At 53.9% G+C, this 27,908-nt stretch overlaps 8 protein-coding genes across 8 annotated transcripts; 1 reads left to right on the top strand and 7 right to left on the bottom strand.

Moving 5' to 3' along the window:
* Nucleotides 1–202: 202 nt before the first annotated feature.
* Nucleotides 203–1,980, bottom strand: B0H65DRAFT_183189 (Inosine/uridine-preferring nucleoside hydrolase domain-containing protein). Its single transcript, XM_062821533.1, has 2 exons — nt 1,612–1,980; nt 203–1,512 (listed from the first exon to the last, which is right to left on the bottom strand). The coding sequence occupies exons 1-2, from the start codon at nt 1,728–1,730 to the stop codon at nt 387–389; spliced, it is 1,245 nt and encodes a 414-aa protein (XP_062681315.1). The 5' UTR covers nt 1,731–1,980; the 3' UTR covers nt 203–386.
* A 183-nt stretch (nt 1,981–2,163) lies between these two features.
* On the bottom strand, nt 2,164–7,286 carry B0H65DRAFT_588463 (uncharacterized protein). The gene is made up of 3 exons (XM_062831005.1): nt 6,679–7,286; nt 6,001–6,251; nt 2,164–5,626 (listed from the first exon to the last, which is right to left on the bottom strand). The coding sequence occupies exons 1-3, from the start codon at nt 7,074–7,076 to the stop codon at nt 2,451–2,453; spliced, it is 3,825 nt and encodes a 1,274-aa protein (XP_062681314.1). The 5' UTR covers nt 7,077–7,286; the 3' UTR covers nt 2,164–2,450.
* A 2,085-nt stretch (nt 7,287–9,371) lies between these two features.
* On the bottom strand, nt 9,372–11,456 carry B0H65DRAFT_539178 (putative RUVB-like protein). Its single transcript, XM_062829112.1, has 3 exons — nt 10,288–11,456; nt 9,873–10,204; nt 9,372–9,788 (listed from the first exon to the last, which is right to left on the bottom strand). The coding sequence occupies exons 1-3, from the start codon at nt 11,197–11,199 to the stop codon at nt 9,656–9,658; spliced, it is 1,377 nt and encodes a 458-aa protein (XP_062681313.1). The 5' UTR covers nt 11,200–11,456; the 3' UTR covers nt 9,372–9,655.
* Nucleotides 11,457–11,685: 229 nt separating this feature from the next.
* B0H65DRAFT_523894 (dynein associated protein-domain-containing protein) lies at nt 11,686–16,218 on the bottom strand. Its single transcript, XM_062828806.1, has 2 exons — nt 15,614–16,218; nt 11,686–15,557 (listed from the first exon to the last, which is right to left on the bottom strand). The coding sequence occupies exons 1-2, from the start codon at nt 16,043–16,045 to the stop codon at nt 11,895–11,897; spliced, it is 4,095 nt and encodes a 1,364-aa protein (XP_062681312.1). The 5' UTR covers nt 16,046–16,218; the 3' UTR covers nt 11,686–11,894.
* Nucleotides 16,219–17,511: 1,293 nt separating this feature from the next.
* B0H65DRAFT_508547 (heterokaryon incompatibility protein-domain-containing protein) lies at nt 17,512–19,655 on the bottom strand (the record flags this gene model as incomplete). Its single annotated transcript, XM_062828232.1, is given in 3 exon segments — nt 17,512–17,929; nt 17,942–19,166; nt 19,241–19,655. 3 exon segments carry the CDS (start codon nt 19,653–19,655, stop codon nt 17,512–17,514), a joined length of 2,058 nt encoding a protein of 685 aa, XP_062681311.1.
* A 515-nt stretch (nt 19,656–20,170) lies between these two features.
* B0H65DRAFT_464171 (heterokaryon incompatibility protein-domain-containing protein) lies at nt 20,171–22,781 on the bottom strand. The gene is made up of 2 exons (XM_062826750.1): nt 22,666–22,781; nt 20,171–22,468 (listed from the first exon to the last, which is right to left on the bottom strand). Exons 1-2 carry the CDS (start codon nt 22,682–22,684, stop codon nt 20,550–20,552), a joined length of 1,938 nt encoding a protein of 645 aa, XP_062681310.1. The 5' UTR covers nt 22,685–22,781; the 3' UTR covers nt 20,171–20,549.
* On the top strand, nt 22,782–23,546 carry B0H65DRAFT_464169 (uncharacterized protein). The gene has a single exon (XM_062826749.1). It carries the CDS (start codon nt 22,829–22,831, stop codon nt 23,060–23,062), a length of 234 nt encoding a protein of 77 aa, XP_062681309.1. The 5' UTR covers nt 22,782–22,828; the 3' UTR covers nt 23,063–23,546.
* Nucleotides 23,547–24,106: 560 nt separating this feature from the next.
* Nucleotides 24,107–27,448, bottom strand: B0H65DRAFT_183001 (heterokaryon incompatibility protein HET-C). Its single transcript, XM_062821531.1, has 3 exons — nt 26,985–27,448; nt 25,636–26,924; nt 24,107–25,578 (listed from the first exon to the last, which is right to left on the bottom strand). Exons 1-3 carry the CDS (start codon nt 27,288–27,290, stop codon nt 24,288–24,290), a joined length of 2,886 nt encoding a protein of 961 aa, XP_062681308.1. The 5' UTR covers nt 27,291–27,448; the 3' UTR covers nt 24,107–24,287.
* Between the last annotated feature and the right edge of the window lie 460 nt (nt 27,449–27,908).

The following is a 27,908-nucleotide window of genomic DNA, read 5'->3' as shown; positions in this document are numbered from 1 at the left end:
CCAGTCGAACTGAGTTGAAGCTGATCGATCGGCATCTCGCGGTTGAACTTGTAAGTTGTGACAGCAGGATCATCATCACTAGTGGTAGGTACGAAGGACTCACCTCGACAGAGCAGGCAGATGAACCAGGCACCCGGCTTTCGGCATGAAGCGATAAGCTCTGGGACAGACGTACCTTCCGTGGGTGATTTTGAGCAGGTTTCTATCACTGCATGATTGCAACCAAGCAGGCACTCGCTCTTTCCTGGCCCAAGAAAGTGCAAGTGCATGGAACTGAATCAGAGGCTGTGAGTTGCAATGATCTTGGCCAGACCCAAGTGGAAGGTACAATCGGAAGGGGAGAACTGGGAAAGCACCATGTTCGACCGAGTGATCTGTGGTTTGCCTCAAAACTTTGGACCTGTCTGCTCGCCCATCGGGCCAGCCCTCTCCACGGCCACGCTCAATGCTCCCTCGAGAAACAACCGATCAATCTCCTTCGCCACCGTCTCGTTATCCGCCTTCAACGCCAGCACAAACTGATTCTTGGTCTCCTCATCCCAAACCCACTTGTTCGACCCGTCCCTCTCATCCACCCAATTCCGCCCATACCCGTACCGCTCATCATACTTGAACAGCTGCTCCCCCAATCCACCAATGGCATACAACACCGCCACCGGATCCCAACTCGGTCTGGCCTCTCCATAAGCATAATACCCATACGCTCGCCCGACCGGATCCCCCTTCGGCCCCATCTTCTTCACCAACTCCCCGCCCGTCAAGACGTTCCGTCCCACTTCATCGCCGACGTACACCACCTTTCCTTTCCACCCATCTCTTTGGGGTGTAGGCCAATTATTAATAACATTCGCCGTGCCCTTCAGCCCTAACCCTAGCCCTTGTCCGCCATTGTGATGAGCTGAGTCAGGGTCAGAACCAAAGAAGTTCCAGCTTTTTCCCTCTGGGTACCGACCGCCCATGACCACCAGCTCCGCCACCTTTTGCGAAATCAACTGGCGCCCGGTCAAGGGAGAAAAGGAGTCGGGGGAGGAGTCGAGGAGAAGAGACAGGTTATCGAGAAAGCCTATCGAGGCGATGGTTACGCTTTGAGGGTCTGCTTGACCAAGAAGCTTGCGGTAAAGCGAGACGGCGGGCCAGGCGGATTCGGCGTGACGTTCCCACGGTATGTTTGCTCCCTCTCCTTTAACTTGATAGGGGGAAGAAGCAGAACCGAACTGGTAGGCGATTTTGGAAGCAAACTCGCCTAGGTGCCAGGACACCACGTCGAGAAATGTGGTGTTAGGAAGGGGTATTACAGAGCCGTCATCAGTAGGGTGGCGGAACACGCCGATGGGGATGGGGATGGCCTTGGCCTTATTTTGAGAATTTTGAGAATGGGAATGGGAATGGGTGGTGTAGTAAGACACGATGGCGGAGGCGGCGAGGACGGAGTAGGTGGAGGGTTTGTTGATGAGCACGCCGAGGAGGTTGATGTGCGGGGAGGTGGATGCCAAGAGGAGGGCGCCGGCGTCGCTGATGTTTGGTTTGCTTGTTAGTCCCAAGTGGGAGTTGGGGACGGGAGCGGGGGGGAATGGGTGTGGACGGAGGAAGGGGAGGGAGATGGAAACCTACTCGACGTCGCTGAAGAGGTCGGTGTCGATTATGAGGTTCTTTTTTGGTTTGGGTTGTTGGGAGAGGACGCTTTCTGCCGAGCCGGGGGCCGGAGTGAGGGTTGAGAGTGAGGAATTCATGGTTGATGAGAATCATGAGATGGGTCGGATGTGTTCATTGGGAGGTGCTGATCAAGCTTTTTATGTTCGCGCGGGTGTATCTTGGGCCGGTGCCTTTCTTTGTTGCCAAGGATCCAACAACCAACGACATTCATGTTGGTACCGAACAATCTTGACTGGCCTCCCGTTGGATGGTTGAGCTCAGACTTTTAAAGTTTGCTTTCGATCTCATCGTCGTGTTTGAGGGAAGTGCAGGTGAGGGGTCGCGAGGTTAGTGGCACGCCCTAGGCGAACCAACATTCGAGTGCGACCTGTTATGCAGCGCATGTTACACTAACAGGTTTGGCCGGCAAACGGCGCTAGATCTGTTAGATACGAAGAAACTTGTCATCACTAACAGTGCTCTGCGCACGCGCCTGGCGAGCAATTCAGGTTGTTAGGTGGTGGGGTTGGCGCATTCCACACGCAAGACACTCTCAGGACACTCGACGACAAAAGCCGTGACAAAAAAATGTCGCGTAGGTTGAAGGTCCCAAGAGACTGGCCTTTCTTTAATTTACTTAATTTCCCAGTTCAAAGGCGGTTGCCAACCAAAAGTGTATCAAGTCCGTCTTCCTATGTACCCAACACCTTCGCAACCCACTTGCACAACCTCGCCATCCATACCTCTAGCTATCCATACCTCTAGCTATCCAAACCTTTTCACTTTCCCCTTCGTTTTTTTTCTCACCTCCACCCTCATCACCAACCCCCATCACCATATCCATGCCCCTGTGCCCTTCCATATTCATACCCAACCTGCAGCGCAGGCGGCTCCCTCTCCCTCTCCCCCCTCGCCACCCCTCCTCGTCCCTGCACCCCAAACGGTCCAGCCCTAACCCACTCCCCAACCTCATAAGCCAACTGTTTCTCCGCCTCACCACCCAACTCCAACTCCACTACTGCCTCCTCCATCTGTCCACCATGTCCTCCAGACGGAGGAACAACAACCCTAACCACAATCAACCTCTCCCCCTTCACTTCCACTCCAACCGGGGCCCATTCCCCCTCCATCATTTCTTCTTCGGTCACGTGCTTCACATACACCGTCAAATCAGGCCCTACGATCCCTCGCCAAAGGGTCGCCATCCATTGCCAGTGGTCCACGGGAGCGTAGGCGTCGGCGATGGGGATGGTGCAGGCGAAGCGGTCCGAGTAGGTGAGGGAGTAGCCGAGGGGGAGGAGGGCGATGGGGAGTTTGGGGAGTTTTTGGTGGTCAGAAGAGATTGAGGGTGAGTCTCGGGAGGGGTGTCTGGAGGAGGAGTGTCTGGAGGGGTGTCGGGAGGAGGGTGGTGGTGGTAATGGGGATGAAGAGCGGGAAGGGAAGGAGGAGGGAGAGGGAGAGAAATAAGGGGTTGTAACGAATTTGGTCAGTTCCGAGGCTTTGTGGTGCCAGGAGAGCATGAGGTCGAGGTAGCGGGGGAAGGGGTTTTTGTTTGTTGTGGAAGGGAGAGGAGGGGAGGTGGTGAGGATTCCACTTGGGGAGTGGGAAGAGGAGCGGTCTTGTTCGTTGTTGTTGTTGGATTTGGGCGATGAACCGCGTACGATGACAGTGTCGTCGCCCATTTCAACATCCTCACCACCACCCTTCTTTCCTTTCTCTTTCTCACTAGAGGTATCCTTCTTCCCCTCCCTCTCCAAACATCCCCCTTCCCCATCCCAAACATCCCCCTCCCCAACCCAAGCTCGAACCTCACAATCCCCCAACGCCACCAACGCCCTCTCCACCGCTTTTCCAACAACCCGCAACAACTCCTTATTCGGTCCTTCAACCGCAATGATTGGCCCTCTCGTCGTCACTATCTGCGCCTGCTCCTGCGCTGAATCATCCCCGGCCTCTAACATGTTATCGATGTTATCAGCTACGGCACCGTAAGCAGGCAGTTCCCGCCCGATCCGCCGAAGCACAGACGCCTTGCGAACGTAGTCGATGCTCATAACCATCGCTTCTACTGATTGCTGGCGCTGTTGGGCTTCTAGGAGGGCGAGCTGTCTTTTGGCGTTGGTGGTGGTGGTGTCTGGAGCTTGGGAGGAATGGTGATGTGGGAGGGTGGTAGTGATACTACGTTCCCTAATGTTGTCCTTTGCTGTTGCAGCCGGAGATGGTTCACTCCGCGGAATCTGCTGCTGTTCTCTTTGGCCATGGTTGTGCAGTGTTGCCCATGAGGGATGAACGGAGGTGGGTGGTTGCGGTGGTGGATGAGGGTGAGGGTGAGCTCCCTGATGATAACTTGCAGGAAACGAACCAGCAGTGGGCGTGTTCCTTGCTGTACCCGGTCCCGTCAACCGCGGGTACGGGGACGAAGAAGAAGATGCAGATCTAGGATCGCGAGGGTCACCGGGGTAGGTTATCCCCAATCCTATGCCACCGCCACCGCCAGCGGAAAGGATACCAGCACCGGCACCAGCTCCAGAAGACGAAGACCCGGATTCAGGAGCATTAGGCGGCAAATGAGCCAGGTGCGTCTGTAAAGGCGGAAGACGAAGAGATGGGTCGAAGACCGAATCATCACCCCTCATTCGTACCGGACTGAGACCGGAGCGGGGACCGGACCCCTGGTGTTGTTGACCATGATGGTAGCTACCGCTCGAGCCAGGAACAGAAAGTGTAGGAGGCCGAGGAGGCGGGGCCATGGTATTTGAGAGAGGACTCCGTCCGCGTCCTGAAAGCGCGAGCGAAGCAGGGCCGGAAAGTGCAGCGGTGGAAGTCGGTGGCCCAGCTGGTGCGGGGGCGAAGCCTGGTGTTGGTGGGAGACTTCCTGTACCGCCGCCGCCGCCGCCACCGCCAATGGCTCCAGAGGGAGTAGGAGGCGGAGGAGGCGGGTAGTGATGATGCAATGGGACTTGTCCATGACCATGTCTATGACTGTGTCCTAACGGTGTCGGAGACATCGGATTCTGTTGATGGTAATGAAAAGGTGGGCGGACGGCGTACTGACCACCTACACTGGGATGACGACTGCCACTTCCGTAAGGAGTAGTCGGCGACGGAAGAGCATATTCACGCTCAGGCCGGTAAGGCATCGATGTCGAATCATACCTTCTTCGCTTGGAGCCGGTGCCAGTAGGTGTAGAAACATCGTACTCCTGCGGCATATCATAAAGCGGATGAGCAGGATATTGCTGATGATGCGAGGGCGTCGGGTAAGGGTACGTCTGGCTGTGGTGGTAATCCCGGCTGGGGTACGCTTGATATCCGCTCTGCTGAGAGGATACAGACGCTCGATGGTCTCTGTATCCTCCTCCCTGTTGCTGTCCATAGTGCTGCTGCTGCCCACGAGAGGACGACGACGAGGCATGATGCTCCATGCCCCCCCTCGGCGTATCCATCCCCGAGCTGCTGCTCATGTTAAACGCCGACTGTCCGTGTCCGTGACCACCACCACGGGCGTGCACCTCTCCCGCCACACTCTTCGCACTTCCACTCCCTCCCATCCCCATCCCCGCCGCTGCCGCCGCAAACGGCGTCGAAGGCGTCCTAGGCGTAGCGATATACCGTCCCCCACAGTTCGGGCACCTACCCGGATGTTGTTCTGTCCCTGTCCCTGTCCCTGTCCCTGTCCCTCCCGCACCTGCACCGATCCCAATCCCACCAGGACCACTGCCACCAGGAGTAGTAGGACTAGTCCTATTACTCCCTATCCCTATCCCCCCAGCGACACTATTTTTGTTTCCCCTTCTAGGCTGGTACTTGTACTCGGGGTATTTCCGCTGATGATGCAACTTTTCTTCCTCGGCCAGCTGCTTCCACTCCTCCTTGTGCAAGTCGGACTCGGCCCGCCACTTCTCGCCGATGATCTTGGAGATTTCCGGGTTGGCGAGGCCGGGGTTTTCGGCGACTACGCGGGCTTGGTGGTGTTGGCGGTAGAGGATGAATGCTAAGAGGAGGAGGGGGGTTAGTAGGGTGGTGGCTAAAAGCAATGGAGGGGGGATGGGGGGGGAGGAGAGGAGGGTGGTTTTGTAGGGTTCCGTGTTCTGTCTACCTAGGGATACGGCCGTTTCTTTGATCCAAACCGTAAAGAAAGGACGGGGAGAACAGTGGAAGATGATGAACCAAGGGTAAGTGTAGTAACGGATCAGATGTAGAAGGAAAGGGGGGTGTAACAAGCTTCAACTGTCAAACAATGAAGGGCAGGAACCAACAAACTCTGACCAAAATCCACTTCCACAGCCCAACTCACCAAACCAAGGCTCATTGTACACCAAAAAGGGGAAACAAAAAGACAAGAAGAAGAAGAAGACATCAACTCACCATTCCTAGGCCTAGGAACTTTGGGCGCAGGCGTGCACAAACAGATTAAATCCCTCTGTTGCGGCAGCGGACCTCCAGCATGCCCACCCTGACCACTTCCAGCACCTCCACCCTGCCCCAACGACGACCCTCCCCCAGATCCTACCGATATGTTATCCAGCTCCGTAGCTCCCGTCCCGGAGGCAGTATTGGGACTCGTGGTCTCCTTCCTGCTACCAGGTGAAGATGCCGGCGCTGCTTCCGTACCGGAACTGTGACGAGCAGTGGCAGTGGACTTCCCAACTCCGGCAGCAGAGGTAGCCCCCAAGTCTATGCTCAATCGCTGTTTTTGTGATGAGGATAGGTCGGTTGTTATGAGACTTGCTGCTGCTCGTTTGCGAGTTAGGGGGCCTCTTAATCGATCTTGAGGCTGGTTTTGTTGTTGGGCATCGCTGGAGGAAGGGTGCTGAACAACTAGTGAGGAGTCTGTGTATGAGGTAGATGTGGGATGGGAAGTAGGATGAGATGAATGGGAGGTTGGGTGAGAGCGGGTGTTATATTGTTGCTGCTGCTGATGCTGCTGCTGTTGCTGCTGCTGGTGTTGGTATTGTGAATGTGAATGGGAACCGTGTTGGGTGTGAGGTTGGTGATGATGCACCGGGGAGGTGGGCGTTGTGGTATTTGACGAGTGCCGACTACTTGAAGAGTTCGAGGACGCCGCAGTACTGGTGAGACCAGTGGTGGTTATTGTCGAAGTCATCTCCTTGCCCGCGTTCTTCTTTTCTTTGTCTCTCCTCAGCTGCCTTAGCAGCAGCAGCGGCGGCGGCAGCAGCTGCAGCGGCTGCAGAGCGAGTGATTCGTCCTTTTGTGGTGGTAGGCGTCGTTGTCGTTGCTGAGGTCGAAGTGGAAGTGGATAAAGGTGATGATGTAGATCGACGAGTGTTGTTTCTAAGCGAGTGTTGATTGTGTTGTTGGCTCTTTTGTTGCCAATTGTTCTGGCTCTGATTCTGGCTCTGGATCTTGGTCTGATGCGTATGAGACGTATGGGACGTATGAGTAGTAGAAGAAGTGACGAGTCCAAGACCGACGTCTGTCATTTTTCTTCACCCAGCCTGCCCGGGGTTGCGGGGAGTCGTTACTTGTGTCCCCCTTTTCTGTCTTTTATCTGTTGGTTGCCTCCTGTTGTCGATAGAATGGATGTCTCGCTTGTTTTCCAGTCCAATCCAATCCCCCTTTTGTTTTATTATCTGTTCCCTGTATGTGTGTTTCCCGTCACCTGTCTTGTCTTCTCTTCCCTTGTTTCTCTGGTTGTCACTTCTCGCTTCTCTATTCCCTCTCTTCGGGAAAAGATGTGGAAGAAAAAACGAAATGGGGGCGAGTACCCGTCCCAAATGTGGAGTCCCCAACAAGTTCCCAACGGACGGTTCCAACGGCGTCAGAACCAACGGAGACAGAGACGCGGGCTGTCGGTAGGCGAGGAGACGGGCGAACAAGAAGGAAACAGCCCGCCTGCAAGTCTGTGCTGTACAACCCGTTGCTCACAAACGACGATGGGGGAGAACAAAAATGCTGACGACAGTCGACGGGTTGAATGGGTATGGTAACCCAGTCGACTACACTTCCCGCTCCGCTCTGGACGTTGGTCCTCAAGATGTCTTCCCGACGGACGACGGGCGGGAGAAGAAGAGGAGGGATAATGGATGGGTAAAGGGTAGGACAAAACAACTTGGAAGCTTTACGGAACAAGTAGATGGAAGAATAATGGCAAAGGGGGGGGGGGGGGGGGGAATAACAATGGGGAAGGGAGAGACAAGAGACAAGGGATAAAGGTCAACCCGAGAACGTGGTATGTGTGGTATGTGGTATGTGAAGAATCGTACTTGTTGCTGTCGACCTTATTGTTGGACGGTCACGAATTTGCGAATCCGGAACAAGGCAAGGCGAGGGGCACAGAAGGGGAAGAAAGTATAATGAATGAATGGAGGTGGGAGACCGGGAGGACACCACCAACGGAGGAAGGTAAGGGCAGGGAAGATGGGAAGATGATCATGGTTCTTGTTTGGATTGTTCCGTCAACTCCTTTGTTGCGATATAGTAGTGTAAGGCAGTCTTGGATAACAAGCCACCCCCTCCACTCCATCTAGACACGCTATCACCGTATCGCCGGGTTGGAAAACAATGATCCCTTGCTATGCGAATGGTGCCATGGCCATATCCCTCCATGTCCTTCTCTCAACCAAAATGTACAAACTGAAAAATCATATTGTACCTTATCAATGTGTGTTGACCAAACCGGCGTCATCTTGGGATTGGAAATGGGGGTGGGAGATGGGAGATGGGAGGGGCCAGCAGTACCAGTGCCATACCGGAGGCGAATTCGGAGGACAAGGGGGAGGGCAGAAACCGGAGTGCGGAGTGCGGAGGTAAGCGATCGAAACGGAACGGAAATGGGCGAGATAGGTAACCAGGGACACCGTGAGTTGTGGATGTTGGGAGTGTCTCGGGAATGTACCGAGCGACCCAAAGGTTGAGTGGTGCAGGTCCGCAGTCCACCGCAACATATGAAATTCTTTGTCCAGCGTTTGCAACCACACTGCAAAAAAAACCATTCCGTTCGCGGTCAGTCAGAACCCCAAATGACGAGTGAGAAAAGTGGAAGTGTAGCAGGGAAGAAGACACACACGCATCACATACACCAAACCCAGTGCCCAGTTTTGCATCAAGACAATTGAGCGGTACAATAGGCCAGTCATGGGCAGCAGAATCCAGCAGAATCCAGCAAATCCAGCAAATCCAGCAAATCCATTCAGGCGCCCGCCAGCCTCCCCTCCCAAGAACACAAGTTAACAATGCCAACTGTTATGGCCGTTGCCTTGTGCCATCAAAAACCATCAAAGGAATGCGGGCCAACCGCGCTCGGCAACTGGAATGCTGAAGCAGGCTGGGCTGGGCTGCTGGGAGACAAAGACCATGGTCCGCGCCGAATTTGGTCTAGCATTCCCACTTGCTTCCCGCATTCCGCATTCCCTTGCTTGCCTTTTGTCAATTTGCATTGTTGTTGGGAGGTGTGCCGTGCTGTGCCTCTTCTTCTTCTTCTTCTTCTTCTCCCTTGTCGATTGTGGATGGATGAGTGATGTTTCCCCATCCATCCATAACCATCCACCCATCCATAATGCCGAACCGTGAAATTGATGGAAATGAGTGAGGAGGAGGAACGAAAAAAAAAAGATTGAAGGATGGTATGGTTTGGTTTTCCTATTTTCCCATCTGCCTTCTCCCAGTATTTTCAAAACTTGGGTATGTAACGGAGATTGGTGGTGCCCGTGTCAAGAACCGGTCAAATAAATGAAACACCCGCAAACGAAGAACCCCCCCCCCCCCCCCCCCTTCGCCCCGATCTTTCCTGATGACATTAGGACTTATCATGAAACATGAAACATGAAAAAAAAAAACGGAAAAATGAACAGATACAAGAAAAACAAAAAAAAAACGCAGCGCCAACTCCAGTAGTCCATTAAACGCAGAAAAAAAGATCTCTTTTTTAAACCCAGCCGACCTGTTTAAAACAATCACCCCTGGCTCCCTGTTGTGCTCATCTATCAATTTCCTGTTTAATAATCAGTTGAGATATGACGAGTGACGTTACGGACCGTGGAAAAAAAACAACAACAACTGATCAACAAATAAAGTTCTGACCCTGCTCGCTGCTTAGTAGGGCGGCGCTGCGGCGGGCGTCGAGGAAGAGATCCTCGCACTCGGCGACATCCTGGACGTCGATCTCGTTGCGGCCATTGACCTTGGCCAGAATGCTGTTGTGTGTGCAGGGTCAGTTATATGTTGTGACATTGGATTTGTTTCACCCCCAGAACAAACACGAAAAAGAAGACACGTACCTTGCAGGAGTCAATAGCTGGAGGCAGTATCTGAGCGAGATGCGCACACCGTGCTCCGCAATCTTGTCGATGGCGGCCTCTGTGATCTTGACGCCCTCGGTTGTCGACCGGATCTTGACGATCCTCTTGATCTCCTCGGGGTCATAGGCGGTGGTGGGGATGATGAGCAGGCGGCTGAGGAAGTCGGGGGGGATGCCGTGGGCGGCAACGAGATCCTCTGCGCCGCGGATGCCCGTCATGCCCCGGTTCGAGGCTAGCACGACAATGGGGGAGATGGGCGACTCCAGCGCTTTGTTCAGGTAGGTAAAGCACTCAACATCCAGCATGTGGGCCTGTCAAGCAGCTCTTTGTTAGCCCATCGAATCAAATGGTGATTGTTTCAGCCCGCGCCCACCGCCAGGGAGAGCAAACATACCTCGTCAATAAACAGCACGCCAGGGACCAGCTCGGCAACACCCTGGTCAATGTACTTGCTGACCACCTTGTTGATCTCGGAGCGCAGCTTGTCGGTGATCTCGGTCATCTTGGGCTTCATCAGCTGGCCCATCATGGACATGATGTCCTGGCCACCCTGGGGGCGGGCGTTGGCCACATCGAGGTCGTGCAGCGACACATCCTGCACAATCTCCTTCTTCTTGTGCACCTCGCCCTTGGGAATGGGCACGTACTCCTCGGCCTCGAGATCGAACTCGGTGGCGTAGGCGTCGGAGCGGCCGACGCGCTTGCAGGCGCCCGTGTTGGCCTCGATGTAGATGACGTCGCCGACCGTGACCCTCTCCTTCTGGATGGCCTCGTAGATGCTGGGGTCGAGGCGCAGCTTCTTCTGGCCCTTGGCGCTCTTGAGCCCGATCAGGAGCGTGGTGATGGTCTTGCCGTAGCCGCCGAGCGGGTTCTCGGCCTCCTCGGGCGTCAACTCGGTCACCTCGCCCTCGTACACCTCCTTGGTCTCGCGCACCTTGAGCCCGATGGCGCGCCGGAAGTTCTCCATGAGCACCTCGGTCTTCTTGACTTCGGTCGAGTAGATTTCGCTGCCGGTGATGGGGCAGAAGGGGATCTTGGTGCCGAGTTCCTGGCTGATGGCGAGCGCGAGCGCCGTCTTGCCTGTGCCGGGGCCGCCCGCTAGCAGGACTCCCCTACCGGCCATCTTGTGTGCCTTGATGAGGTCGACGACAACACCGCATGCTTCACGCGCCGTGGTCTGGCCGACGAAGCCCGACGCCTGCTTCTCTGCGATCCCCTGGGAGTTGAGGCCGAGGCCCTTGATGTGGGTGTGGGCGGCCGTGCGATTGTCGCGGCTGTTGCCCTTGACCTCGCTGATTTGCACCATGTCTGCGCTCGTTCGGTTTCTTTTGTAGTTCGGTTCGGAAGAGGTAATCGAAGCTGTCGCGTAGTAATCGGTGGCGGTATTCGGTATTGTCGAGCAAAGATCTGGGCTAGTCGTCGAGGTTGGGAAGGAAGTTTTGGTTTGGAGAAAGTGACGGCACGAATGTTGTCGAAGTGAGCCGCAGAAAGTGTTAGTGTTTAGGTATGTTTCTGGTGCAATGCGATAACAGCAGGTGGGAGGTTTGAGAAGCTCCAGAAGCTTCAAAATTCCACAGCGGGCAGGTTCGCCAAAGACGCGCCGCCAATGGTCAACCGCGCTAGCATTGAAAGCATTATGGTCCGTGCACCAAAGCTCGCCTTTCGGTGAACGACGGTGAGCTTTCCACTTCTGCTAACTTTCAAGGTGAGAACTCTTCACCTGCCCCTTTTGTATATTTTGTTCAACAACTCGGCATGAATAGTCAACAGCAATGCAAACTTGTGTAAAGATCTCGTGAGGTGGTAAAATAATTGTTTTCAATCGTTCCAGATCCATAATACACCCATTATCTATGTACGACACTTCCCACGCCAACTTTTCCTTTCTGATACTGATAACTTGACCATCATGACAACGTTAACTTCGTTCATAAACAATGTAGTACTAAGCATATTCATCATCACAGCTCGCTCGCTTGCTCACTTGTCCCTTATCCCATCTCAAACAACAGCAGCCAACCTCCCCTGCAAACTCTCCCACTCCCTACTCCCCACAATCTGCACCCGTCTCCCACCACCATGCCCAACCTTCCCCTCCATCCCCGGCAACCTAATCTGCAGTTTCGCAGCCGCCGTCCTCCTCACCATCCTCTTCGCCTCCTCCTCCCTCTCCGCCTTCTTGCTTCCCGGTGCACCACCCAACTCCCTAACTCGTCCCTTAACGCTCCCCTCCCACTCCTTCAACGCCTCCCAATCCTCCATCTGCTTCGCCACCCACCATCCCGGCGTCGTCTTCGCCGGCCTCCACTTGAGTCTATCCTCCGCCTTCTCCGGCAGACTACCCAGATCAAACACCTTGGCACTGCTGACGAGCTTGACCAACTCCCCAAGCACGGCTTTTCCTTCCTTCTTGACGAGCTGCTTCCGCTGTTCCTGCACCGGTGGCTTCTTCTTGACCAGCGGCTCGGCAAGCCATTCGTAGTCGCCCTGCTCCTTGAGTCTCGCCCTGCGTGAGTCCTCGCGCAAGTACCGGACAGCGGCTTGGAGTGCTTCGATTTCTTTCTTGAGCGCGTCCATCTCGCGCGCGGTAGCCACGGCCCGCTCAGCGCTGGCCTTGTTGTCAACGCCAACGCCGGAGCCATCGGCCACGACGACGCGCGACTCGGAAGCAATCTTCTTCCACTTGTCTCTGTCGCTCTCCAAAGCTTTGAGCTCGCGATCTTGCTTCTCCATGTCCTCTTGCAGTTGTTGAGCCTCCTTCTTGGCGGCTTGCAAGTCCGCTTCGAGATCGACGATGCGCGCGGCCTTGGCGTTGGCATCGCGCATGCGGGATTCGAGCGTCTCGATCTTGACTTGCGCTGTAGAGAGCATCTCCTCGCGCACGGCGATGGAGCGGCGCGCTTCGGCGATGTCGTCCCGCAAGCGACGGAGTTCGTCGTCGATGTCGGGAGCAACGGTCTTGGCAGCCTTGAGCTCGGCGGAGCGCAGAATCCAGGGCGCAGGGGTGCGGTCGAATTCCAGCGTTTGGGCAAGGTCGGAGGCCAGGGAGGCGAGGTCGGAGATGTTGGAGGTGGTATTGCGCAGGTGGGAGAGGTAGGTGTTGAAGAGGTCAGACTCCGGAGAGGAGGCGGTGGGGGAAGAGGCTTGCGCGGAGCGCTGAATGCAGGATTGCACTTCCATGTAGTTGTAGGGCTCAGTGCGGCCTTCTTCGTGGAGGAAAGCGTGTAAATCGAGGCCGATCTGGCGAGCCATGTTGGCAAGGTCGCGCGTGGCAGCTTCGGATTGCTCGAAGGCTTCGAGGGTATCCGGGGTGAGGGAGAGGGAACGTGTCTTGAGGTCCTCAAGCGCGCGGACGGTCTTGCCGGCAATAACCTTTGCGCTGCGTGTCTGGGAGACAACAGCTTCGGCACGCTTGGAGAAGTACTGAGCAAGCTCGTCGTCTTCGCCGGTGGGAGGGATGACACGCTGAACCATGCCCTTGAGTGAATTGAATGAGTTGGCGGCTGATTCCAGATGACTCTGCATAAGCAGGGCCCTCATGTGAACATCATCGGCGAAGCTCTCAAGGTCATTAGAGATGTGGACCTCGCTAAGATGGGTCATGAGAGCAATCGTGCGCTTGAGCTCGTCCGCACATTGCTTCTCCTTGAGATCGTCACGCCTCAAACCATCAATCCAGCCGTTAAGAGCACGCTCAACAGGCTCCAACTCGTACAAGGCGCCCTCGTACCTGGCAAACTGCTCCAAGGAGCAGTGGCTGATTGCATTGACGAACCGGTCGCACATGGCCGACACCCAGGTGAGCTTGTCAATGGCGTCGCACCCGTCAAAGATGTCGTCTTCGTGGCCGGGGTGCGGTTGGCCATTGACACGCTCCTTGATGAAGCCGTTCAACAAGTTGGCCTTGAAAGCCAGACGCTTGAACCTGAGCAGGGCCAAGACAGAGTCACGATCAGACTGGTAAGTGTCAGGCAAGAACAGCTTGACAATCTCAAGATGTTGCTCAGCCTCCTGGGCCTCCATGCGCCGCAACTCAAGATCAATAGTCTTGACTTGAGCCTTGGAGGCCGAGATCTGTAGCTTCATGTTGAGATCCAACATGGCACGCGAGCGGCTGTTGAGCTGCTCAGACTCGTTCTCAGTGACAGCATGCGAAGCACGCATGTCCTCCAAATCGCTCTGCAAGCTCGTAACCAATTCTCTGAACCTGGAGAGCGTGTACTCCATGTCCTCCAAGCTCTCCCTCTGCAGGTTGGCCTGGCGGAACTGCTCGGCGATGACGGCGTCCTTCAAGTCGATCTCCTCCTGCATCTCCTTTTCGTTCTGAACATGGTTGATCTCCAGCTCGTCATTGATCTCCTTTAGACTCTCAAGGTCATCAATGACGGCCCGAAGCTCCTTGATCTCCTCGGACTGGTTCATGGTCTGCTCAGTAAGCGACTCGATGATCTCCTCGGCCCCAAGAGCGTTATTAAGCTGCTCTCTGAGGTCCTCGACGATCGCTTCAGTCTGTGCCAACTTCTCCTTGGCGGTCGTGTGTTGCTCCTTGATGGTCTCGAACTCCCGTAGATCCTCCTCCATGCTTTTGATCTGATCTCTCAGCTCCTCCTCCTGTTGCTGCGTGATATCGCGTAGACGAATCAGGGCCTCGCGCAAACGCTCATTATTCCTTTCCATCTGCAACCAGCCAGTGCTCGCCCGTTCTTCGGGTGACATACCAGTAGTAAACTCCGAGTTCTCCTCACGGAGGACCTCTACTTCGAGCTCGAGTTCTTCGTTCTTCTGCTTGAGGGCGTCCAGTTCGACCTTGAGCACCTCTGCTGTCTCCTCGGCCATCTCTCGGTCGAGGGTGGCAAGCTCCATGGCTGTGTCATGCTCTGCTTGCATCTCTTCGACATTGTAGAGTCTGGTCTCCGCTTCCTTCAATTGACGTTTCAGGTCCTGGATTTCCTGCTGTTGCGGCTGGTACTTGATCTGCAACGTTTGGATGATTCTTTCGAACTTGTCGCGCTCCGCCTTGACCTTCTCCAGACTGTTGAGCTTCTCACGATCCTCCATGCGCTTCTTCTCCAACACTTTAAGTTTCGCCTTGAGGTCTTCAATCTCCTTGTTCATAGTCGCAGTGTTCGTGATGGATGACCTCGGTGTAATCGTGCTCGCTTTAAGGTTCGGCGACGTTGCGCCGGGTGAAGTTCCGCCACCATTTCCAGCACCGGGGGCGGTGAGCTTTTCCAGAGCGGCCGTCTTCTGATGTACAGGACTAGTGGGCATCGGGGAGGTCGACAGGTCTTCATCACTACTGCGAGGCGAGGCACTACCCCTCTTGACACCGGACTTTCCTATCGAAGACACCGAGCCGGTCGATTCTCTGGGATCGGGGAGGCGGTTTGTAGACGACCTCGCGGATATGGATGCCCTACCGCCCACCGTCCTTGTGGCGCCTATCGAAGGTCTGGTACCGACAGAGGATACGGAAACCTTCCTAGTTGTTCGCGAACCTGGGTTTGGCGGTGGCCCCATGGACGGTCGACTCGTACTAAGAGAGGGGCGCGTTCGAGTGGTGGCTCCGGCCGGCTTGGTGGTTGTGGATGGTGTTCCGCTGCGCGAAGGGGCGCCGCTCGACGAAGCGGTGGCGAGCTGTTTCGTAGGTGACCTCGTAGGAGACTGGAAGAATTCCGTGTTAGCTGTAAGTGATCTCCAACTGTTTGTCTGGTACTGACCCTTGAGACGCTCGTGCTCGAGGTACGATTTGGGCGCGGACCCGGACTAGGGCTCGGCGCATTCAAGCTCATCCTCTTTGCAAGACCGGTGTCTGCAGGGGCGGGTCTCCGGGTGGTAGACGCGCTAAGGCTCGTGGGCCTGGTGTTGACGGACCTCTTGAAGGTCGACGAGGCCGGCTTCGATGGCGGCGGGGGCTGGGCGATGACATTGAAGGTGGTCGGCCTCACGAACATGCCGTAGCCCATCTCGCAGTTGAAGTAGCGCTCGCCCTGGACGCTGCCGTCATTCTTGCCCGAGGGCTCGTCGAGCTCGATGCCGACCCAGGTGCCGGGCGCAAATGCGGTCTCGCCGACATAGCGGACAAAGGCGGTCCTCCCGGAGCCATCGGCCAGTTCGATCTTTTGTCCTACTGCTACTCCTAGCTCGGACATGTTGTTGGGTTGAGAGCACCGCTGGGGCGCATTGCTGGTGAGGAGTTGTGTGTTGTTGTGGTGTAGGACAGGAAGTGGAAGCCGATGCGGAGTCGTCGTCGTCGTTGTTGTGATGCTCCTCCTTGTCGTGGTGATTGCTAGTGCGCGCTGATGCTTCTCCTGTTTTGGTGGTGGGTGCCCTACAAACGATGTGAACAACCCACTGAAGAACGTCGTGACAGCGCAAAGAAGGGTAGCAGGGCACCAATTGCAGTGAGACCAGATACGGCATCACTTGGGCGGGAGGAGCTCCTGATTGCAGCTGCATCCTGACCACAGTGTTAATAATCACCAATTGAGTGTACAGTTCAATACAGGTTTGTTTGTTAGCCTGGTACCCCGAACAAGACTCATACCAACCCGTCCTGAACGCCGTAATAGTACCTTAAAATGTATAATCATGAGCCAGAAACAATTCATTAACATCTAATTTGATATATTTAAACTAATGTCAAGCCCCCGTCATCGAAGAAAATATATAAATCGGATGTAGAAACGTCTGGACAAAGTTGACCAGACGTCTCGAGCTCACAGACTTTCAAGGGGTGTCTACCTAACAACCAAGGCTCGGGCAACGACACTTCAGCCAAAGTCCCTGCCTCCTTTTCCATGTCAACAACTCTTCCATTTCCACCATCATTACTTATTAATTATTAACCGAATCACTCGCAACAAAGAAGACTATCGAATTTCTACCTAGGAGCCGATCTCTACCTACTCTACACAAAGCACCGCCAGAAAAATGAACATTTCCACTTTCCTTTCCTCCGCTGACACCGAAATAAGGAGATCCCTGCGTCAAGTATTTCTGAACCAGCAAACAGCAACTTCTGGTTCTTTCACTTCCCTTTCACGCTCCGTTTGCTGCCTTTCTGCTCCCATGGTACTTCCTCGCGATATTCCGTCAATTGATATAACATGTCTCACAGTCCAATACTTCGAGCGTATCTATCTCTATGTACCATCTTCATTGCTTCATGAGGGCTTTCAGACCCCGAGATGGGCGATAGAGACACTTCGATATGCACCTGTACCGATCCAAACGACATAATCAGAATCTGAACCAGCATATTTGCAAGGAGACCAGGCATTCCTTGCCGAATAAAGGGCATAAGGCGTGGTTTAGAAACACCTCAGGAAGGTGAGAAAGAGGTCTCGTGGTTACAGTTGAAGCTTTCAAAAGGTTCGTAGGTAGGCTTCTGTCATGAGAAGTCGTTCAGATGTTGTGACTCGGGATGTTTTTTTCGACGGGCGGGCATTGGCTTCACTCGAGCTCCATTGTCTTGAATGCTTGATATCGAACTTGTTGTCTTTCAGGAAGAGAGGATGGTATGATTTCAGGAAGAGATGATGGTATGATTTTGATATGCTGGCGAAGGAGAATGTACAGGCTCGATCTGGCAGAGCGATACGGCCCACCACCCTCTTCAGATCAGGGTTATCTGGCGCGGCTCTGAACCTTCCCAAAATGACGGATAAAACAGATCCGTAACTCCAACCCGGCTATACACCGGACTTCCGTCGTGAATGTGTTCCTTGAGAATTAGGCCTCTAGCCGGGCGACGCCTCACCGAGTTGAAAACGCCTAGGCATATAAATTTTCCCTGAATTGGACCATACACGTCTGGTTTGAACTCACCAGCAAATACGCCATTTATATAATAGCGTAATTCGCCATCACTTTCTAGAACTAGATTAGAGTCTAGTTCAAGAATGTGAGCACCCTTTAGCTCCAAAGCCGCGCCCTTCTTAAGAGCACCATAGTCATCGCCGAGCTTGGGCTGTCCTGTTATGTTCACAACCTCTGGTTCGTCAAACCACTTCCGCACTGAATCTGATGTCTTGCTGACCTTCTACCAGAAGATCTCTTGATAATCAAAGTAGTCATACATAATTGCCGAAGGATGAGAGGTCCAGGACCAGCTGGGGGCGATATATTCTGTGGTGTACCTTTCTGTGGCAACAGTAAGTGGTTTCCAAAGCAATGCTAGCGGCAGATGGCAGGTCCATATCCCGGCGATGTACTTGTCGTTAGGAAAGTATTTCTGGAAGGATTGCGCGATGCCAGAAAGAGCAGGTAGCTTGTCGGTTTCCTTGGTCAAAGACCGATCGGAATAATCCTGGGATAAGTTGAGCCAACTAGCACTCATCCTATAAAATAAGATGGAGCCTTCCGGGTGGCTTTTGGCCCATTCGCGCTCCCGGTCTAACTCGTCTCTCTCCACTAGGCGCATGATATGATACCAGGGCAGTTCAGAAGTTCCTTTGAGCTCGCGGCACTCCCACAACAACTGCTTAAAGCCAAAATGAATGCTTCTGGTTGAGAGTTCCTTCTCCTGAAGCGCCCATGCACGATATCGGAGGGGACTTTCCTTCTTGTGGCCGTTGGTGCCGAAGTGATTCGCAGGCTTACTCCAGCCATCATATTCCTCTTGCCATCTTGCTGGCTCCTGTGAAAAAATACGCGCATTGAATAGCCCATTATGAGCATCATTCGCGCTGAGATCAATAATGAGACTCTTATCCGTTCGACCGTTACCGGACATTCGCAGTCCCTCGGTGCTATCCGAAGAACTGAGACCCGCGAGCGTGCAGTAAGACTGCGCATATACTTTCGCCATCATTGAAGCTTCGTTGGCCCAGTCATCTTCGTCGTCTTGGATGATACACAAAGAGTCAATCCAAAGATATCGTTGTCCTAGCTTTCTTGTTAGAACAACTGCATCTTGGAATGTCCTTGGAAGATCAGTGAAAGCGATTCTCCCCATTCTGGCAGCGAGATTCGCGAGTGTCGTGGTAATAGGACGTTTCTCAGGCGGTCCCCAGCAGTGACTCAACGTAATATATTGTGGCGCGGATCCTCCTTTTTGAATCTGGTACGAAACAGAGCGGACTAGTTTAACATCGTCTTTAAGACCAGGCGATCTTCCGTTATTGAACGCCTCAACATCCAGCAGCCTGGTTGGTAGGAAATCCTTTGTGACGTTGTTGCAACTTGTGTGATTGAGTTGGCAATTGTTAATCCAGTCCTGAATGAGCATGAGATCTGAGTTCTCGTCTGCTGCGGCAAGGGAGCGGGGACCTACACAACAGACAACGGAGGTTAACATGGTAACAATTGCCCTGAACATGTAACAGCTTGAATGCGCAACTTACGCCATGAAGATGGGAATGGATACACTGCACCTAGCCAGGCTTTAGCTTCTTTGAAACGGCCCCAGATCCGGTAGTCGCCGACCCTAGACTTCACCAGTTTGCCTGTTCCTAACTCTAACAGGGTATCTATAGCAACTTCTTGCAATCCATCTTCCACAACAGTGTAATCTCGTAAGCACAGAATTTTGCATAGACCACAGCCATTTCGTGCTTCAGCTCGCATCCCCTTGAATGGCTGCAGCTCGACAGAAACCTCCTCGTATTCCTCAAGCTCCTGGGTCCAGAACCAGGCCGGGATTCTAGACCAGACACCGCAGAGCTTTGTGGCCGTTTCGGAGTTTGAAGAAATGAGAACAGTCTCAGTGTTGGGGCATCCCGAGGATTCATTCTCGGAGGGCGTTGGTCTGGGTTCCATATCCCTAAGAGAATCTCCGCTGGGGGAACCTTCCTCAAGAAAGGTTTCTCTGGACATAGGTCTGTTGCCAGAACCGAGGAATCTCTGGAACCAGAGGGGTCTTGTCGAAGCGAAGTGCGCGGGTGCCTTGATTCTATTTCCGTTGGGAGCGTCGTGACAGTGTTGTTGTCGGATGTCAGCAGAAGTCGCTTTGAGGGTTTCGTGGGGATCGAGCTGGAGGGTGGGCATCAAACCTCTAGGCTACAAATGTGGCTGCGCAAAGCAGACCAATAGAAAGTCATCCAATACAAAAGGAAGTCCTGACGGTAAGGACGGTCGAGGCAGCTGAGACATACCAAACGGCAGTCACCACCCGCGCCCCAACACATATGGTTGCATTTGGATGGCCTCGTGTTCTCTTGCCAGTTTTGTGTAAGCTTAAAGCTCCATTGGATCTTTTGAGGTTGCTGATCAGCTTGCTTCATCGTACCTTCCCACCGTGCACCATGCAGACAAAGAGGAGAGAGCATGCTTACCAACATGTGGTTTCCCCAAGCCCTCCTCATGTAAAATGATGTTTGGATACTGCAACCACCACTTAGCCCATCCTCACTCTCATCCTCGTCTCTGTCCACTCCCGTCTCGATCAGCGGGTCGCTCATTCCACGAGCTCTCGGCCGTCATCTGCCCTTTCCAACTGGATGAAACAATTGGACTCGTCTGGGCTAGAATCGCTCTTTCACCCCCCAGACCTAGCCTAAACAGGTATAATATGTAGGGACTTGGGGATTGTTTGATCCCCGGAGCAGAAGCAGCTTTCCATGGTAGCTCTTTCCTTGTTCTCTTCTACAAAGTTGATATCTTCCACCCAGGTCGACTGACTCGTCTGCCCTGATCTTCATCTTAACCGTTCGCTCATATCAGTTTGATCCGCCGTGGTTCAACACCATCAAACAATGCCACCGCCATATTGTGGAACTTTCCCACCCGGCTGTAAACACAAAGATCCCCATCGACATCAAGCCTCTCCTCCCTGAGAAGAAGGCCCCCTATCACTGGCCTCTCCCTGTAATGTTTTTCCGCCACCATACCCAAGCACCACAGTCTACAACCACTCTGTTCTACTTCCCCTTCAACATCAAGTCTATGATCAGCCACCCAACGACCGTCTATCTTCAAGCCGCCGTAATGACGATGAAACCCCTGAATGTACTCAGGATCTGGCTCGATCAAGGTTTCGGTAAACAGTTTCACCTCAACGAGACGGGCACCGCCTATGATCAGACTCGCGCCTTTCAGTGCCCCATACTGGTCGTCGTACCTGGGGAGTAAGTTGACCTCCTCCACTTTCCATTCTTCGCATATCACTTTGCGTGGATCTCTCTCCCTGTCTCTGTCTTTGTCTTTGGCATCGACGGGATTGGCGGGATCTTTCTCAGCTTCGGCTAATATATTCTTCCTCATCGACTGAAACCTCCAGACAGGATCCTTCGGCCTAAAACTTACACGTCCATTGACGGCCGCCCACGACCAGCTCGGCGCGACGTACTCCGCCGGTCTGCTCGCGCTCGTCCTGTCGTCAACTTCCCAGAATAACTCTTCCTCCAGCCGAGAGCTCCATAGCCCAGCCACGTACCGCGCATGAGGGAAGTGGTTCCGCTGGTAAAACTGCGCCATCCCGGACAAAGCGGCCAGTTTGTCCGTGTCTTTGGATAGCAACCGCTGGCTGTAATCGAACACCATTTCCCACCACTCATGTTCCCCTCTGTAGGCTGAGAGCAAAGAAGAAGCGGTAACGGCAGCGGCAGCGACATGGACCGGATTGCCGTCACGGTCTTGAAGAAGGCTTAGGCTTTCAAGACTTTTCTTTATCCCCGCCCACTCCTTCCATTCCTGTTCCGGGTCCAGCGCAGGATAGACAGAGTGATGCCACGGCCGCTGCGCAGTCGCTTTCAGCTCCGCGCACTCCCACAGTGCCTGATTCTTGGCGAAATGGATGATTCGCCGCGAGAGCTCGCGCTCCTGGAGCGTCCAGGCGCGCGAGCGGAGGGGCGAAATGTCGTCACAGAGTCCGAGTTGGATTTTGCCGTTGTAGAGTGTGTCCCAGTGATCTAGGGAGTAGAACATTCGAAACCGGAAGAAGAAGGGGTCGTCCATGTCGCTTTTTTTAGTACCACTACCACCAGCGGGAGATGCATGTGAGGTGATCATGAGATCCATATAGGAACGGTCCTCATCTAGTGGTTCCAGATGCAAACCCTCACTGCTGTCTTTGGAGCTCAGCGCGGAGAGCGTGCAGGATGAGTGTGAGTACACCTTGGCCATCAAACCGGCTTCGTGCGCCCAGTCTTGCTCGTCGTCTTGGACGATGCAGAGCGAGTCAATCCAGAGGTATCGGTGGCCTAGTTTGCGGGTTATTTCGATTGCGTCTTGAAATGTTCTTGGCAGCTCAAAGAGCGGGATTCTCTCCATTCGTTGGGCTAGGTTGGCCTTGGTTGTCGTCGTTGGGCGCTTTTCTGGCGGACCCCAGCAGTGACTGAGTGTGAAGTAGGGCGGCGGGAACTTGTTCATATCTGATTCAGGGCCCGTTGTTGGACTTAAAGACACGAGCCTGACGTCGTTCCCAAGATAGGATAATGATTTACTACCCGTTCCGAATGCTTGAACATCGAGCAGTCTAGTTGGCAAGAAATCGGTGCCCGTCTCCATGGTCTTTTTGATCTCGCGGCATTTCGTATGATTGAGTCGGCAGTTGTCTAACCAATCCTTCAATAGTAGCACGTTCCTTTCAGGATCTTGATCATTGTATCCCATAGGCGGCAGAAACCTCGGACCTACATCAGATCACCAAACATAGTTCAGCATGAACGTCTCTCCCAAAAGGCATCTCAAGACAATAGTAAGCATGAACGTCTCTCCCAAAGGTATCTCAAGACCCAGAAACACACACACACACAGAGAGAGAGAGAGACAGAGAGAGAGAAAGAGAGAAAGAGAGGGAGGGAGAAAAAGAAAAAAAAAACCAACTTACACCAACTGCCCGGCACCATCACCACATCCGCAGCAAAAAGATCCCCATTACTCAAACAAACAATCCTATACGCCCAATAATCCCCCGTTCCCTTTATATCCCTCCCCAACACCTTCTTCCCCTCCCTCCTAAAAACCAACGGCACATCTTTATAACGCTCATCATGCCTCGGATCCATCACCGGCGGCAAGTAATACGGCCTCACCTCGTACTGGTAGCGGGACTTGCGGTTGGTGAATTTGACAATCATGAGGCAGAGGTCGCATCCTTCTCCTTCTCCTACTTCTTCGCCGCCTTCATCATGTTTTCCGCCATTTTTCCTACCACTTCCTCCTCCACTTCCACTTCCACTTCTTTTCTTCTCTGCTGCTACTGCTGCTGTTGCTTCCGCCGCTAATTCAGCCTGCTCTTGCATCCCCCTCCAAGACCGAAGCGTGACGGTCGTTTCATTGTAGTACGCGTAATCTGTCCAGGAGAGGGAGGCAAGCCAGTGCGGGACGATGGCGCAGACGGAGCAAAGCTTGGGGTAGCGGCGGGCCATCTTTGACTTTGACTTTGACTTTTTTTGGCGGCGTTCGGCAGCAACGCTGTATGCTATGCTATGGCTATGCTATGGTATGGCTATCCAAAAGTTTGGAGCAAACGAAGGTATAAAGGTATGTAATATAATATATCTCGGAGGTAGGTAGGGTAGGAGCTTTCGATGTCTTCCTAGGACAACAACAAAACAACGGAAGTAATGGTTCACTCACTGAGAGAAAATTGAGAGGAGCGAGTAGCGAGTATGAAAGGTTGAAAAGGTCAACATGTTGAATGTCGTGGCAGCAATGTTAGGTTCTCTGCGAGTTAATATGAAGGAACGAGATGGAACGAAGGAATACGCAACGAAGCCTGGCAAGGCAACTTCGCACTTCGCAGGGGGGAGGGAGGCCAATGATGTTACATTCTTAAGCGCCGGTGCTACACTACTTGACTACACTGCCAGGCTCTAACTGAAGCGGCGCTTGGGTTGTTAGTAAGGTACGCTCATCATGAAATTCAAGTTTCCTCGGTCGGAGGTCGGGTATGTGCTGCTGATCTTGTCGCTTTCCCAAAAGTCCCAAACTCGTCACATTGACGGGAACCCAAGGTTGTCATTGAAGTTGTACGACATGAAGAGGAGGGGATGGATTCAGTTGACACGAAGAAAGAGTCTCTCGGTACCTTAATCAACCGCACGTCAACAAAGCCAGGGAGAACACATACAGGGTTTAGTATCATCGGTGTTTAGGATTGACAGTCGCCGTACACTCTTAAGCCTCGGGGGCAATAGCACATCAACCCTAGCCACTCCAAAGTCCCATCCCTTCCAGGCTCACAACACTGCCATGGACGGGAAGTATAGATCAACATACTCTTCCTTTGTCTCCCATTTGATCTCTGGCCTGATCATAATTTCATAACTCTGCAATATAAAACTATTGAGCTCAAGGGAATGGTATCATACCAAAAGGAAAAAAAAACAGAGAGCACCAGTCTCACCGCGAATCAAGCATACTCATAGAACCTCGTGACCTTCGTTCGTTATTCAAATATTCCAAACTCATGGCATCACCCCATTTCCCAATCCCACGTAACCAAGCTTAATACCTCCGATGCTCGTCCCTTCCACCATAACCTCCTCTGTATCCCCCACCACCTCCATATCCACCACCATATCCACCACCATATCCTCCTCCGTATCCTCCTCCACCACCGTGATGACCACTTCCCCTAGACCCTTGCCCGGGGTATCCTCTTCCATCCCGTTCCTCGCTACTACTCCTACTACCATGGCTTCCTCTCCTCCTCCTGCCATCTCTATCGCCACGTCTATCATCCCTCTCGTAATGCTGATCATAATTCCTCTCATATGCATCGGCCCTTCCGCCATGGGGATAAGGAGCCGAACCACCACCGCCTACTGGACCGCCATGGGGGTAGGGAGCACCACCAGGTGGACCACCGCCATAGCCACCGTAGCTAGGAGCGGGACCAGCGGAGTAACCAGCGTATCCGCCGCCGTAGCCGGAGGGACGAGGAGGAGAGGGGGGACGCCCACCACCGTAGGAGCCGTGAGGGGGGCCGCCATAGGGGGGTTGAGAGCCGTAGGATGGCTGGGAGGGGTGAGCGCCGTAGGAAGGTTGAGAGAGGTAAGAAGGCTGGGAACCGTAGCTGGGATGGGAAGACCCGCCGTATGATGGGCCAGAAGATCCGCCGTATGATGGGCCAGAAGATCCGCCGTATGACGGCTGCGAAGGGTAGCCGCTGCCTCCCTCATAAGCTTGGTGACCGCCGTGGTGATACCCGAAGGATGCAGGGGCGGGTGAGGGGCGGCCCGAACCGTGGGCGGAAGATCCGTACCCGGAGGAACAGGGGCGGCTACCGTAGGAGCGACCCGATGGTGGGGAGGCAGGGCGCGCGTCGGCAGAAGAAAAGTACGAGGCTGCCTCGCCATGGGTGGGGATCTGGTGATGGGAGGAGGAGCTGGAGGAGTAGCTGTACTTGTGACCGGTAGAGGAAGAGGACCTGCCACCTCCTCCGCCAACAGGACCGGAAGTGTCAAGATCGCGGTTCTGGATCTTGCTCCAGAGGGAGCCCGCAACCTTGCCGTGGCCGCCATCAGCGCCGCACGAGGTGTGGCCGCCACCGGGGCCGCGGTTCAGAGGTTGACCGTTCAGGACATGGTTGAGGCCTGCCTTGACGGCGTCGGACGTGAGGAGCGCGTTGTAGTCATGATGAGTCTCCCGGGACCACTGCACGACGGTGTCGTACATCATTCGCTGAATCTCGACGTCTTCCTTGTAATTGGCAGGATGGTGGAAAACCTGAAGGACGTCCTTGATGACCTCGCTGTCGGGCACACCGGGATTCTCCCAGGCGTAGACAACTCGGCTGTTGTTGGAATTAGCATAGTTCGAATAACAAGGGGGGGAAACGGGGGAGACCTACGGAACGACGTATTGAAGAATGGTAGCGGCGACGCGACCGGCGCACGAGTTTAAAATGTTGGTAAAGTGGTCCTTGGAAAGCATAGAGTGGGTAGGATTGTCGCACTGAGGGTTATTCCACGGCTCGAGCTGCTGGTTTGCGCTGGTCTCGATGAGACCAGATGAGCCCTCCTTCAACACTTGGCTGACCTGGTTGATGATGGGGCGCAGGAAAGGAGCCAGCAAGCCAAGGATGAAAGCCGTCAGAGTCTCCGTGATCTTCTCCAGCAGACTCTCCAAGCCGGGGATCTTCTCGATCATGTTGTTGATGGACCTGACAATCTTGTCACGAAACTCGAGGATTGGGTAAATCTTGGCTGCAGTCTTGACGGGGTCGAAGTTGGGGCTCATGCCAGGAACGACGTTGACATTGCCAGCGGATCTACTGTTCTCCTGCTCCTGAGCTTCAGAGGCAGCCTTCAGGCTACGGGCTGTGCTGGCATACCCGTCACCGACACCGGGAAGCCTGGAAACAAGGGAGATAAAGTCTCCATCGTTTCCAGAGGAGCCGCCCAAGTTCAAGCCAAAGAGGCTGAGGCCACCACCGCGCGAAGAACCACCGCCGGATCCCTTGGTCAGCTGTTCAGCGTTCAGGAGGGCATTGTTCATTTCGTCAACCTCGGACTGGGTGAAGTGATCGTTGGCCTCACCCAATACGGAGTGCAAGAAGTCGACTCCTCCAAAGGTGCCCGTGACTAGGGGCCAAACCGACTTTCCATTATTAGGTGTGTTATTCTCAAGTGTAACTCGAGTACGTGTGCCAACGTGAGGGAAGACTGGACTGTGCTGGCCTCGCCTTTCTTTCATGTCGATTAGGACCAATTCGCAGTAGTTGCTGTGGGCAGGAAAGTCCTCCAAGGTATGAAGGGCCTGTCCCAAGCACCTCAAGGCCTCGCACAGGTCAGACTCCTTGCCTCTGCCATGAGAGCCACTGGTATACAGACGACCGTAATGAATGCAACGCTGCAAGCTGAAACGAATATAGCCGGCACTTGTGGTATTCCAGCCTTGTTTGAAAGCCAATGCTTCGTTGGCGATATAATTTTTCATACCGGTCTCTTTATCGATCTCGAGTTCTCCGGGGTGTACCGGTGGTCGTAGTCTTGGGTCATACTCGCGGGCATCCTTTCCATCAGCGTAGCCAAGAGGGTTGTCGATATGTTCCTCGGGTCTGTAAACGCCGAGCCGCTCCTCGGTAACCTCGAACTCTTCGGTAGCGTATCCATGAGCCAGGAAGGAAAGAACCCAAACCTAGTGACAACAGTTAGTGGATGAGATGACATGGGGGCGCAAATGCGATGAAAGACTTACAAGGATGCGAATGGTAGCCGCATTAACTCCCTTCAAGCTGCCGACATCGATAGCCTGGGAATAGTCTCTGAGCCAGTTACCAAAGTAGGTGCGCCCGACCATCATAGTGGTCCACTTTTTGCCGTTGATGAAGGCCAGAGTCTTGAGCACGTCTTCAATATCGCCATGTCTCCAGTTGTGGCCCTCGACCTGGGCGATGGAGGGAATGTTGCCAGCACCGAAAGCTGCGGCCTTGTCTGGGAGAACAACCAGGACCAGAGCTAGGACCAGCAAGACGCTGCCCCAGCCTATCCTGAGACCCGCCATTGTGTGCGACTCAGTGTGTAGTAATTTCGGGTGTTATCGTTGTGTACGCGTGTGCAAACGGATGAAGTCTTTGGTCAATTTTCAGATGAAAGTGGTAAAGATGTCTTCCAGCATTTGCCAAGATGTAGTAGCTAGGTGCTGTACTTAAACGATGCGCGTGACTCAGCTCAGCTACCTATCTCTGCCTGGGCAAAAGGTGTGTCTCGCGGACGTCTTTGGAGAAGCACAATTGGAGGAACTTGAGGACAGAGTAAGACTGGCGGCCTGAAGCTGGAAAGAGTGTTCAGTGGGCAGATTACGAAGGACTTTTAAGAGGATGGGGATGGGGAAGGAACGGCAAAGCTGCGACCTGAAGAGAGCTGAGCTGAGCTTGATCAGTGAGGAGCGCCAAGCACTCCAAGCAGAACCCTTGACGTCAGATTTTGAACTTCCCCCAAGTCTCAACTGCACTGAACACTGGACCCGAGGCAGGTGCTCTCCTTGTGAACGAATTGAACTGCCCGCCTGCAGTCAATGCTCTCAGTTCTTTCCCGCCTTTCCAATCTGCCAATCTCGCGAGCTCCAAAGCCGCTTCAAAGCCGTTGCTGCGGTCGCGGCGCAGTTCCCAAGAGTTCTTGG

Source organism: Neurospora tetraspora (genome assembly GCF_033439725.1).
Source record: "Neurospora tetraspora strain CBS 560.94 chromosome Unknown B0H65scaffold_4, whole genome shotgun sequence".
NCBI classification, from domain to species: Eukaryota; Fungi; Ascomycota; class Sordariomycetes; order Sordariales; family Sordariaceae; genus Neurospora; species Neurospora tetraspora.
This window is presented reverse-complemented; position numbering and strand designations above follow the sequence as displayed.